The 14364-nt window shown below is 36.4% G+C and overlaps 1 protein-coding gene across 4 annotated transcripts in view; it reads left to right on the plus strand.

The window, feature by feature from the left end:
- ARL6IP6 (ADP ribosylation factor like GTPase 6 interacting protein 6) overlaps positions 1-14364 on the plus strand; it is a 51165-nt gene that overhangs the window by 8098 nt on the left and 28703 nt on the right. For all 4 annotated transcript variants that reach the window (XR_001512794.1, XM_006757385.2, XM_015559819.1 and 1 more), the window contains exon 3: positions 2003-2135. Coding sequence is in view for 3 of the 4 variants with exons in the window: in XM_006757385.2 (XP_006757448.1) it covers positions 2003-2135 (133 nt within the window). In the remaining variant the exon portion in view is untranslated. The remainder of the gene's footprint in view (positions 1-2002; positions 2136-14364) is intronic.

Consider the following 14364-nt stretch of genomic DNA (forward strand, 5'->3'; position numbering starts at 1 on the left):
GAGCGTTGGAGTCCGCAGTCACTGAAGCAAGCAAGCCTCATGTTCAGTTTAAGCTGCCTGGCTGCCGGTGGCTATCTTGGCTATCAGTTAATTTGCATATCTCGATGATTAGCCAATGGGAAGGGTAGTGGTCGTACGCCAATTACCATGTTTCTCTTTTATTGGTGTAGATAAGATGCAAAACTTAGAGTAAACCATGTCATTTATTTTCTCCCCTTTAGAGGTGGATATTCATCTAAATAATATAACATTATCAAAACAGCTATCTGGCAGTGTAGTCACCCTTTAGTTGTAGTTATATACTAAGTAATCTTATAATTTCTACTTCTATCTCTTGTCTTACTGGTTGGCAGGAAGGTTGTACCTCAAGTCTTTACTGTAGAAGTTCTGTTAAGCCAGTCCTAGGTTAAGTTATGGTTCTGTCTGACACTGTTCCAGGATACTGGAATGGGAGTACTTTGTAGTCCTCAAAGCATTTGCCCAAATGAGTTACTGCTGAAACATCTTGCATTCCAGTCAGGATGGCCTTTCAGATGTAGCATCTTCCAGCCAAGTGACGTTTTTGTGACCCACTCAGGGCAGAGGCACCTGCAAGTTTAGCTATGGGCCCATCTGTCAAGGTACCGTAGCTATAATCCATTTCTGATGTTGTGTGGCCTTTTCTTGATAACTACTAGGAAGCCCCTGTTATACACCCACAAGTGCAAACACCACACATAACCCACGTTCTTCAAATGGGGGAATCTATCACCTATAGATAAAGCCCTACTCTCTCCCTGTTCTATACAAATATACCTTAGTCAACTTACTTTTGGAGACATTTTGTGTTTACTGCTTATACTTACCCTCCTAGTTCCCTTAACTGCAACACAACTAAAGAGACACTCAGGCTAGCTTTCCCTTTTTGCCACATCCTCCTCCTGGGGCAGTGAACACAAAGTCTGTTATCTTTAAAAGGGGGTAAGGGAAAGGGAGCTAACTGTAAGAAAAACTAATCTTTCAAAAGTACTTTGCCACAGTTTCTCCTGATGCTTTATTGCCCTAAGTTTTCCTTTAGCAGTTTTACCGCTCTGCTATTGGGCTTCATGTGGTTTACAAGCAGTCCATATAGTACATATTTCTTACCTGCTTCTTGCTAAAAAATAAAGCCATCTTTGGTTGTGCAATTTTGTGTAGCCAGGAAATTTGGTAATTCTCTATTGCAATCTTCTCAACCTTTCCTTCGTTGTAATACTGAGGCCTGGAACACACACTTATCAGTAGTTGTGGCTTTGTAAACTCTCTGAGGGAGGCAACGTGAACTAACCTAAAAACCTTCAAATCAATTCATTCTGTTTTCCCTGTGTTTATTCCCTCTTCTCTTCTAATTCTCTTCCCTTTGCCCTTTTCATTCCCCCAGTATAGTCGCCATGGTTTCTACTTGATTTGAGAAAATGTAGGTCCAAACTAAATGAAAATAAAATTTAGGATCCCAACACATTTATAAATTGGGATTTAACTTATGTCCATATACTGAGCAAGGTAAAAGAATCAGATTAAACTTAAGGTGTTCATAGGGAAACTGTAAAGAGTAGACACTCAAAAATTGATTCATATGTCAAAGGTGCATTGGTATGGAGAGAAATCACTTAGTGCTAAAGTAATAAAAGACAGCAAGTTGTGATTTACAAAGTTAAATGAAAAAAATGTTAGCAGTGAAGTGTTTTAACCATTTTTTTCTATAGTTGAATTTTATAAAACTGAAGATAAGTTATACTCTTCAGTTGAATTTGTACTCTTTTCCAAATATTAAATTATAATTGAATTAAATATTAAATGATATGACTTCTAGTTTTATACTTCTACATGGGTTAACTTGTACTAAACTGAAATCTCTTATATCACTTACATATATAAATCAAAAGATCAGAAATGCGTATTATCTGAATGTGAGGGTACTGGTTTAATTTTAATTGTTTGGGTGTTAATAATTCAAGCTTTCCCCTTCTCTCTTCCCATTAAGGATTCTGGACTCTACTTATAATATCCCTAACTGCTGGGTTCTCCTGCTGCAGCTTTTCTTGGACAGTGACTTACTTTGACTCTTTTGAGCCAGGAATGTTTCCTCCTACTCCTCTTTCACCTGCCAGGTTCAAGTAAGTATATGTATTTCTTCTAGTTTCTTTTTAACCCATTGCAACTCTCATGAAAATACTAAAGTGAATAAAAGCAAGAGGCTGCTTATTTGGGAGGAAATGTGTTCAGGTCCCAGTCTTTAACCTATAAAATACAATGACACAAAGGTTTTAGCTTGGCTCAGCCTTTAGATAAATGGAGAGGAGTGTTTAACTCCATATATAGACAATGCAATGGTTTTTTAAAAAAATGAAATTCAAGAAATGAACTAGGAAGAAACTTAGAAAGCTATTTGTCTTTCGAGAATGGCATTTTATTTAAAACACTTCATGAATGAAGGCTAAATTAATATCAGCAATGTTATTAAATTTAGGTATAAATGGTCAGACATAACAACTTAATTGGATTGGACTTTTCCTCATATTTAAACTTGTGTAACAATTAGCAAGCATTTAAGGCACCCAATTTAATTTTTTGTTTTTTGTTGCTAATCCTCACCGGAGTATGTTTTTTCCATTGCTTTTCAGAGAGAGTGGAAGGGAGGAGGGAGAGGGAGAAAGAGAGACAGACATCCATCAATGTGAGAGAGACATTGACTGGTTGCCTCCTGCACCCACTCCTACAGGGAGAGGGCTGGGGGGAGGCAGGGCAGGGAGTGAACCCTCAACCCAGGTTTGTGGGAATTGATCCTGTGACCATTGGTGTTTGGGCCAATGCTCTAACCACTGAAGACACCAGCCAGAGCATGACACTCAATTTATATGTCTAGACCTGATTAGAGCCATTTCATAATGATCTCTATTTTGTGTTTTAAAGAGTTTCAGAAAACTCAGTAGGCAGTGTTTTCTAATCTACTTTATTTATACCAGAAAAGCTCAGGTTTTAAGTATAAATTTCCAAGTAAGTGCATCTAAGATCTTTACTTTATCCTACAAATTGCGGTGTTGGGGTTAGGGAAAGGTGAAGGATGAAGAATAGAAAATAAATTATGTTAAAGATACTGTTATCAGAGAAGTATAGTTGTTGCATTGCTGTTACTGCCAGCTCTAGCCCACCTAATGGACAGCTTATAGAGATCAAATAAGAAAATTTATATGAGGGGCTCTAAATATCAAATTTAATACTAACGATAATTGTTAATAATCATTGTTCTACTGGCCTTCATTAGTAAAATGGAGTATTTTTATTCATAGTAAACTCATTTTTATGTCTTAAAAATATATAAAAATTTTGGCTTCATTTTCAAAGAATGTATGTGTGCATATACAGCAGCTTAATAAATCACCTGTAATATATGAAATATATGTTATACATTTGACAATAAATATTTAGTGTTTGAGGTAGATAATGATCAACTAATCATCTAAATTGACTAAGATATAGCTAACAGTGCAATTCCATTCCATAATTTACCGTGGGTACTATGCAGTTTGAAAGTTTATTGTGCTAAGTGACACAGTGTTCAATTCAAATGTATGTTATGTTGCTGCCCATTGACATCAGTTATTTTAACAAGGGTTATGTGTCTAATATAGATAATATCATGAGACTTCATAGTCACACAAAATTTAAATCTCATTTTTTTTCTTTTACTTACTTATATATTTCACTTCTCCCCTGCATTTCAGCCCTGCATTTACAGCTGTTCAGTAGATCTTGCAGTGTAGATTTCAGAAAGCACTTTGCACTTAGACTTATTAAAATCCCAAGTCTGTCTTAAAGATAGCAGTATCCATCTACTTATCAAGGGTTAATAAAGCCCAAATCCCAAGAATAGCACAACAGTCCTTCCCCAATTGATCCTTCTCTGCTTTTCCAACTTCAGCTATTTCTCCAACACTCCCTATACTATAGTCACATATCAGATTACCTTGACAACCCCAAATACGCAACTTACTTTTGATATGCCATGACTTTTCTCTTGCTGCTCTCACTTCCTGGAATGTCATTTTCCCTCTCAGCTTCTCTTCCATCACCACCAGAATTCATAAGCCCCATAGATGTTAGCAGCTTTTGGAGTTTGAGAAAAGCATTTTAGTGTTCTCTTAAAGATCTGGGATTTTGAGGGCATTGAACTAATTTCTTAAAAATTAATTATCTTTGCATTTCTTAAAAACTAGAAGCAGTAGTGATGGACCTCAATTTTTAATGTGCTTATTAGTCATTCAATTTAAATATGAGATAGTGTCAGATCAGAAACTTATCACATATTTATTAATATAGCCCTAAAAATACAGTTTTTACATATGTATACATTGTATATGTTTTAATTCCTTTCAGTATATAAGTAGGGATAAATTAATTTTATATGATAAAAAAGCTATTAAATATCTCATGAGAGTCAACCTCTTAAGTTAAAGTTACCATGTGACTAGAAGCACAGTCCAAAAACAGCATGTAATAAACATAGTGATAGTTTATCACATATTAACGGAAACCATACACAAGAAAAAAACCATGTAATGTAGTGATGATTGGTGAAATTGAGTTTCATAATAAAAATCCTGCCCTCTAGTGCTTGTGGAAAATAATTCAATAATTTCAGAAATGTCAGAGTAAGTATATTCTCTAAGTCACCAGTAGAGTGAGTGCTTGTATAGGAAAACCTCTCTATCTTTTGAGACAGTTCTTATCTTTAAGGTTTATTTTCTAGAAATTGAATTCATATATTTTATTAATTTGTAACATCACACTTTTATAAAAACATATTTATAACAAGTTATATATTCTTTTATTACCTAAAATAAACAATGGTGTTAACATAAGAATTTTCCCTGACTATATAAGACTAATACAAGTTCTTTGTTGAAAATTCAAAACACAAAAAGAAAACTAATGGAAAAACTCATAATCAGAGAAAGTAACTGACTGCCAACATTTTGAGTTATATCTTTCCATTCTTTGCATATCTTAAAAATTGAAATTGGGCCCATGGCCACTGTTATCAACAATATATTCTGACTAGAGTCCCGGTGCACAAATTGGTGCACTGGTGGGGTCCCTCAGCCTGGCCTGTGGGAATTGGGCCAGAACCAGCTTCCCAAGGGGTCCCAGATGAGAGAGGGCGGTTCTCGGATGACGCACCCCAGAATCGGGCTCCCTCCTCTCTGACTCCGGGTGCATCACCTGAGAACCACAGTTGCCAAATCACCACAGCTCGGCAGCTCCTGTGTTGAGCTTCTGCCCCCGGTGATCATTGCGTGTCATAGGTACCCGTTGAATGGTCGAGCAGCCGCTTAGGCTTTTATATATATGGATACAGACTGTTAATCCTACACAAGAGTATTCCACCCCACAGGCTAAACCACGCCCCCTGCAAAATGCAGAATTATAAAGTCCACAGGAAGTAAAAACCCAGAAGACCACCCCAATGTAGCCCTGCTGGGCCACTGGAGAGCCCATAGAGCCAACAGGCTCATCCTTCCTTCTCTGCTTCCTGGTCCTCTCCATCCCTCTGGACCCTTCCTGAGAAGACTGCCTTTTCAATCACAATTACAGTCTTGCTGGCTACCCTACCTGACCATGTGTCTCTCCATTTCTCAAACTGGAAGTTTCCCTTCCATAGCAATGCTGGAACAAATTGGCTCTTATTAATGGGACCGAAAGACCTTGGTCTGAATAAATTAGGGTCATGCTAATATGATAGAATCACTATTGGAATGTTTTTCTAGTCACTTTTTAAAAAAGGCTCCTACATAGAGTGACCTAGCATTTGTGATGATAAAAAAAAAAAGTCATAGCAGAATCCTCAGGCTCCCCACAATTGCACATTTTGTTTTATTTTTTTTTTAGAAAGTGTGGAAGGGAGGATGAGAAACAGAAAAAGATTGGTGCGAGAGAGACACATCAACTGGTTGCCTCCTACACGTGCCCCGACAGGGCTTGAACCTGTAACCAAGATACGTGCTCTTGAACTGAATTGAACCCAGGCTTCTTTAGTCCGCAGGCCGATGCTCTATCCATTGAGCCAAACCGACTAGGGCGCAGTTGCACATTTTAAATAAAGCGAACATTTCATGGACTTGCAAGCTGGCAGGCTTTCTCTCATGGTGTCTGCACCCCAGGACAGTGAGTATGAGATGTGGTTGAGGCCAGTGACCTGTTTTGTTGAACCAATAACAGCAAAGAAAGAGTCACCACAGTTGATGCTCATAAAGGATTTTAGATGGTACACATAAAAAGAGAGTCTGCCTGTTGTGATGTTTCTAATGAACCAATGCCTCTGCAGCTTCACATCCTTCCCCATAGACTCATCTGTCCTTAATACCCATTTGTTATATGTAACAGAACAGGACCAGAGTCAGAGCTGTGCTGCCAGAAGGATCCTAAGGATCCAGTTCAGCCCTCTGACCTTGCAGGTAGGGCGAAATGGAATGGCTTGCCCCAAAACATACAGTAGTAAGTGGAACAGGTTTTCCAATACATAGACAACACTTTTCCCACTCCAGGAAGCTTCTCCATGCCTGCATTTCTATATTAACAAGTAAGGTGTGCTTTCCTCTGAAAATCAAAACAGAGTTGAGTGCCTGTTGTGTGAAAGTTCTTTAAAAAATAGCGAAGACTATACTAATACTAGTACATGGGGAAAAAAAACTTTTTTAATGACCAATGTGCAGCATAGATTTTTCAGTATCAATAAGTATTTCCTGAGCATGAGCAAGGTACCAGGAACTGTTCTCGGACTCAGTCCTAGGCAGACAAGGCAGAAACTGCTACTTTGGTAGATCTTATGTTTTTTGTGGGGAGATAACACAATGCAAAGAACTTTAAGACTACAGCTCCTTCCTTTTACAGATGAGAAAAGGGACTTGCCCACAATAACATGGCTTGTTAGTGACAGAACAACAAGAATCCAAGTCCCCTGCTGCTGTTCAAGTGCTCACCCACTACACAATGTTCCATTTACATATATTTTTCTACTACAGCTCAAATTAACAGTTCCTTTTTGAAAGCTGACCTGAGCAATGTTCTCAGCACAAACTAGTACCCAAGTAAATGACCAGAGTTTGACCTTATCCCCTCACTGGTAGTAAAAAAATGAGAGAAAATGTTTAAATATTAAGACTCAGATCTATTGATTAGGTGGCATAGTAGGCATACCACTTAACAAACCACATAAAGAATCTACTTTAGAGAGAATAGCAAGATATGCAACCTCCCATCTCTGGAAGAAAACCCATCATCACTGATTCTCCTAGTCCCAAAAATGATGACAGTGATACCTTTGACTTAAGTTTTGTTTTGTCTTGCAGGCAAGAAATGTTTCTGTTCAGGTGGCTAACAAATTTTAATGAACACATTGAAGCCATATATGATAACTAAAAAAAGAAATGAAATTGGGATCAACATAATTTTAAGGGAAATCTAATATAAATGGTAGCTAGATTATAAGATAATTTATTAAATGGGGATCTTCTTAACTGGTTAGAAACTTAAAAAAGGTAAGATAATTAGCACATCATAAAGTAAAAATTAGGATTAAAAATATTCCTTCTTCCTAGCTTCATCAGTATCAAACATAAAGATAGTAAAATAATTCCAATTAGTTTGTTTAAAAAGCAATCTTTTGCTCTCCTTTGCAGATTTAAACATATGGGCTTTTTCTTTTTCAAAATACAAACCAATTAGAAGAAGCAGGAAAAAAATTGCTAAGACTGTTTATTATGGCTGTCAAGTCGTTGTGTTTCTTTAGGAACATAAACTCAGGGAAGGAAAAAAAAAAAGACCTTTGTTGATACTTAGAAAATATTAGGTGACACATTTAATGAAATTAGCAATTTGGATCAATAATTCATTAGAGGAGTTGAGAATAGAAATAAAACCCTTTTTGTATTTTTAAATTTTTCATACTTTTCCTTCTGTATTTGTTAGATATTACTTTAGTTCAGGCTGCTATAACAAAGTATCATAAACTGAGTGGCTAATAAACAGGAGAAATTTATTTCTCAAAATTCTGGAGACCAGAAGCCCAGGATCAGGGTGCCAGCACAGTCAGGATCTAGTGAGGACCATCTTCAAAGTTGCAGGTGGCCTCCTTGCTGTTGTGTCTCACAGGCAGAGAGCTGAAAGAGGAAGTAAGCTAGGCTCTGTTAGGATTCTTATAAGGGCACTACTTCCATTCATGAGGGCTCCACTCTTAAGACCTCATCTATTCCCAAAGACCCCACCTCCTATTACCATCACATTGGGAGGTATCCTGTTGTGTTGACATGAGCTGGGGGGAGTGGAGATGGGGGACAGACACAAATATAGTCTGTCCATAACATAGAGCTTAGAAACTTACAGTTTTACATAAGCAGAAGACCTTTACTAAATACAAGATAGTTAAAGAACTTTTGCATGATGTATTTTCAGACAGATACTTAATTTATTTCAAAAGGCATATTTTTAAAGATAGATGGTTGTTATGTTGACTTACTTTGGAAACTTTGCTGAGTTAAAAAGTATACAGCAGTGTTACACATACAAAATTCCTTATTAAGAAGCAATCGTTTTTTGTTTTGGGTCATTTATACTTTTAAATTATTTTCTCAGTTTCTGAAAATCTGTTGCAATGTTAAAGAAGAAGCAGAGGCAGTACTTTAGATTCCTTGTAGTATCCATATGGGTATTCCTCACTTCTCACTACTATATAATTCATTATCATGCTCTTCTATACTACTTGTCATCATCTCCGGTTCACTTCTCAGTAGTTTCCCCCGTCATTCATTGGATTTTTTCAGTGATTTCCATGCAGGCAAATATAACAGTGTGCACGTAACCAATATTTCACATTGTGATGATCTGTTTTAACCCCTTCCCCAACAATTTTTTTGTTAAAAACGTTTCTTTTTCAGACTAATTTTTTTATTTTGGTTCTATATAGTATTTTTGATGCTGGTTATGAAAACAGTTTGTAACTCGTCTTCCTATAAACCATATTTTTTTACCATATTTTCTTAGTATACTCGTCGACGACTGAAAAAGAACATTTTGTGAAAACGAGTATACACGTTTCTGCCGGGGAAGGGGTTAATTATAGTTTTTAGGGGTTAATGCATATAAGTATGTGCTCTACCCATACATTTACTGTACTCATATGGAGCCCAGAACTTGAAAGAATCTTGGAGTTCTTCTAGGCCAGGCTGGTGGTAGTACGAGAACTTTAACTTAATTCCTGATTAAGGAGAAAGTTAGGTATAGATAGATAGGCTCTCGAAGCTTTATTTTTCCTAACAAGTACATAACAGCTAACCCACTTCCTCTGCATTATGAAATGAACCAGCAGGAGGAATTTCATTAACTGAAACAGCATCGTTTTATTAACAATCAAAGGCACTCGCTGTGAGATTTTGCTACATGGTAGTTTTGTCTGTGCAATTTTGCCAAATCCAATCAAAATCTGTTCTTAACATCTCATTGTTTTTGTTCTCTCCTTCATTGTTTTCTTCATTTGACCAGCCTTCTCCACTTTAGACTGCCACATTTCACATTGCCTATGCACAAGCCCCATCTAGTGGTACAGAGATTTAGCTGCAGGTTTATAGTTACTCAGTATGCTAAAAACAAAACAGAAAACAGTAATAATCAATAATTATAATAGGTCCTGACTAGGGTAAAATACTAATTTTTAGTCTGGAAATAAAAGTTATTAGAAAAATGTTAATCTAAGTGATGGGTCTAGCAAAAAGCACAGTGTAGAAAGCTAATTAGTTTTGTTATTAAGAGTCAATATTTAGTAACAGTGATATGAAAAACAGTGAAATAAGTCATTAAGTTTATCTACCTTATAGTACTTTTATATAGAGTCAGAGATCAAGGGTCAACATTTTAAAAGAAGTTAAGGGTTTTACTTAATTGTAATCAATAGTAGTGATAGTTAAAAAAAATAGTAGTGATAGTTAATTGCTGGCATGAACAAATTCTCATTATTTAGATCAAAGTTCAAACTTAACAGCATAAACGTCTCTAACTTTGAAGCCAAGAAATAACCTTTGTAGGGATCGGACTATTATTTTGTGCTGGAAACAGCCAGAGACTTATTCCCAAGGAGGAAACAAATTAATGCTTGTATTTAAAGTTATTAAGAATGAACATGAACTGTATTATGAAAATCAAGTGCTACTCAAAATTTTAATTTTTTTTCTTTATTGATTAAGGTATTACATATGTGTCCTTATCTCCCCATGGCCCCCCCACCCCCTCACTCACGCCCTCACCCCCCTGATGTCTGTGTCCAATGGTTAGGCCTATATGCATGCATGCAAGTCCTTTGGTTGATCTCTCCCCCTTACCCCCACCCTCCCCTACCTTCCCTCTGAAGTTTGACAGTCTGATTGATGCTTCTCTGTCTCTGGATCTGTTTTTGTTAATCAGTTTATGTGTTCATTATATCCCAAAAAGAGTGAGATCGTGTGATATTTATCTTTCTCTGACTGGCTTATTTCACTTAGCATAATGCTCTCCAGTTCCATCCATGCTGTTGCAAATGATAAGAATTCCTTCTTTTTTACAGCAGCATAGTATTCCATTTTGTAGATGTACCACAGTTTTTTAGTCCACTCATCTGCTGCTGGGCACTAAGGCTGTTTCCAAATCTTAGCTATGGTGAATTGTGCCGCTATGAACATAGGGGTGTGCATATATACTTTCTAATCGGTGTTTCTAGTTTCTTGGGATATATTCCTAGAAGTGGGATCACTGGGTCAAATGGGAATTCGATTTTCAGTTTTTTGAGGAAACTCCATACTGTTCTCCATAGTGGCTGCAGCAGTCTACATTCCCACCAGTAGTGTACAAGGGTTCCTTTTTCTCCACATCCTCATCAGCGCTTGTCATTTGTTGATGATTTGATGATAGCCATTCTGACAGGTGTGAGATGGTACTGCATTGTCATTTTGATTTGCATATCTCGGATGATTAGTGACTTTGAACATGTTTTCATATGTCTCTTGGCCTTCCTTATGTTTTCAATTACAAATTTTAACCTTATGCTGGTCAAAGGTTATATAAAAGTAAAATTTCTAGTGTATTGGATATCTAATCCAAAGCCTGAGTTATTAAATCACTTGTTGAGAAACTGATTTTAAATAATTTTTTCCCTGTTGAGAAATATTATAGAAATAGCCTGTCTTGCAGTCACAGTGTGGTAGATTTCCAAGAATGTCTCATTTCTTCATAAATCTTATGTTGACTTTTGTCCTAAGAGACTTATTATCTGAATCTTATAACTGAAGATGAGTTTTTTGAGGATAGGATAAATTATTTTAAAAATAATTATCTCAGCTTTGAACACAATTCTGTTTTCATTTTAATGACTTCAAATATGTGTTTGCTATAGGAATATTTGTTAAAAGAAAAAATAGGCATTATTTTTAAGTTTCCCTCAACAGCTTTTAAGAGAGACCTAAGCCCTCAATATTATATATCAAGTAGCCATTTTGAATTATCACAAATCAAGCAAAAATATTATATTTTTATTCTAACTTGACTCTTAGTTTTAAATCAGAATTAATATTTGTATTTCAGGTCCCTCTCGAATAGTCACATCTATGTATTTCTTAGAATGAGGCATATTGGAAAGCATAGTTGAATGTCTATTTTATCGGACTTGGAGTATAAGTTCACTATTTTATATTGTTAGAGAAGTTTGAAGTTTGGTATCTGCTTTAAATGTATTATTTGTTGAATTTATGACTAATTTGATACGGGTTGATGGTCAAAATGCAGGAAAACTTTCCAATTATTGATATGTCATGATTTCTAGAAATGTGGTAAGGTAAAGGGTAGTATCTTTTCACTAAAGCCTGCTTAAAATATAAAATGCAGAATTTTGCTGCCTTCCTAATGCTTTTGGTCTTTTCATTCTGGATCACTCTGAGTTGTCTGCCTTTCTGCTTCTCCCAATCACAAATAATATTTGACAAACATAAAATTACTCTATTTCAAAAAACCCATGACCTCAAATTGAATTAACTAATTTCTACACAGCCTTATTTAAAAAATTATATTGCCTTACATTGCTATTTGAAACCTGCAAAGTAAATTGGAAATAAGAAAGAAAGGGGAATGGTTGCTTTTTGTTTGAATTGCTTTTTGGTAAACTCTTTTCGGTAACTGTTTTACAGACTGAAAATTAATATATGTGATCTGCTATTCTCTTACATGTATTATTTCCTATGTAAAGTGTTCTGGATGTAATCAGATGCTGAAATATTTAAATTTCCATTACACTTGTGAGTTGTTACTATTATAGGAAGGAAGTAAACAATGAGTGGAATATTTAATGAGAATTTTCTGGAAATTTTGGGATTTGGCATTGATGCATTATGATTTTTCTTTTCTTAACATTAGGTTTATTTTTCTGCTATTAAAGGGCATCGGGGACTTTAATTATTGGGGAATAAGAAGATACAGTACAAACAAAATCTATAATAATAAAAGCGTAATATGCTAATTAGACCAGATGTCCTCTGGATGAAGCCGGGGCTGTGAAGGAAGCCTGGGTCCCGGGTGACTGCTGGCGGCCTTTGGGACGCTCGGGTCCCGGGTGCCAGAGGGAAGCCAGTGCCAGCAGCTGGGGGAAGGAAGGCCTACTCTTGTATGAATTTCATGCATCAGGTCTCTAGTAGTAATATAATAGAAAAGAGTTTGTGGGTTTAGACAGTAATGTCTTGTAGGTCAATAAAAGTGAGTATTAGTATTTAAGTTAGAAGTTTCTTTTCCAAGCACACTAGGTTTGACATTGAGCTCATTAAATTGACTCTTCTACTATTTTTCACAGATTTTGGAGTGCTGCCTCTTCGTCAAATCAAATTCTTTATTGCCATGGTCTGATGAAACATGTCAGATGGCTAATTGTAGTAGGAGAGAAAAGCCACTAACAAAGAGATAGATCAAGAAGTTGGCCTTGATATTTGAGTATGATGACGTTTTATTATCTAGGGACTGGAGCCATCAGTTGTAATGTTGTCACTATTAATGACTGCACTGCAGCTTTTTGAAGTGTAGGGTTAAATTATATGCATGTCTTATATAAAATGCATTCATTACTGTTTTGAATAGAGACTTAAATAGATATAACAAAATACTGTAAGAAAATCATATTAACTATTCTTGGTTTCCTTGCTATTTTCATAAAGTAATATAGCTAGTGAGTATTTGCTTTGCACCTGCTTGCTATGGATTTTGCTTATGCTAATTTACTCTTATTATGTATGGCCTACTGAAAAGGCACAGAGGTCCATAGGCACAGAACAGCAAATGATAAGAAATACCTGAGAGATAGCACTTGCCAGGAACCACATAAATACTATAAAGATTCTTTATTATTGGAAAGAAATTTTTTACAACTAGAACAAAATAGTACCTTTATTATAACTAGTCTTTTAGGATGTGGAAGTAGTTTATTATCATAAGCCTTTCTTTACAACCCTAATTTTCCAATATATGTTATTCTTTTTGAACAATATTCAGTCCTAGGAAACCTTCGTCTATTTTTTGTCTTTGGATTTCCTGTTCTGGGTATTTCATTTAAATAGAATCATACAAATACCCAAAATGTGGTCTTTTAGCTTCTTTTAATGAGCATACTATTTTCAAGGTTAATTTATGTTGTTGCATTTATCAGTACTTTTGTGTGTGTGTCGCTAAATTACATTTCACTAGAGGCCCAGTGCACTAGGGAATTCATGCACGGGTGGGGTCCCTTGGACTAGCTGGCGATCAGGGCCGTTTCACCCAGTCCCCGGGGGGTGGGGGAGTGGGGGAGAGGGACCGCGGGAGGTTGGCCAGCTTCCCCAATCGGGGCCTTTTTCACCCAATCCAGGGGGAGGGACCACGGGAGGTTGGCTGTGGGAGTGCACCAACCACCAGGGGCAGCTCCTGTGTTGAGCATCTGCTCCTTGGTGGTCAGTGGACGTCATGCTACCGGCCAATAGTGATGATCGCTTAGGCTTTTATATAGATAGGTAGATTGTATGGATATACCTACCATACCACATTTTGTTTACCTAGTTATATCTTGATGGACATTGGTTTCTTTCCACTTTTTGGCTATTATGAATAATGCTGCTGTGAACATTCAGGTACATATTTTTATATATACACTAGTGGCCTGGTGCACAAAAACATGCACATTGAAAGAAAATTAATTAGAAGAAATATTTTAATATCGCTAGTCACCCATTCTCTATAATAGAAGTGTCACCCAAATTCACAATCGACAATGACAGATGGAAACACATGTGTACGATTGGCGCAAGCGAGATA

The sequence above is a fragment of the Myotis davidii genome, unplaced genomic scaffold, assembly GCF_000327345.1.
Source record: "Myotis davidii unplaced genomic scaffold, ASM32734v1 scaffold753, whole genome shotgun sequence".
Lineage (NCBI taxonomy): Eukaryota > Metazoa > Chordata > Mammalia > Chiroptera > Vespertilionidae > Myotis > Myotis davidii.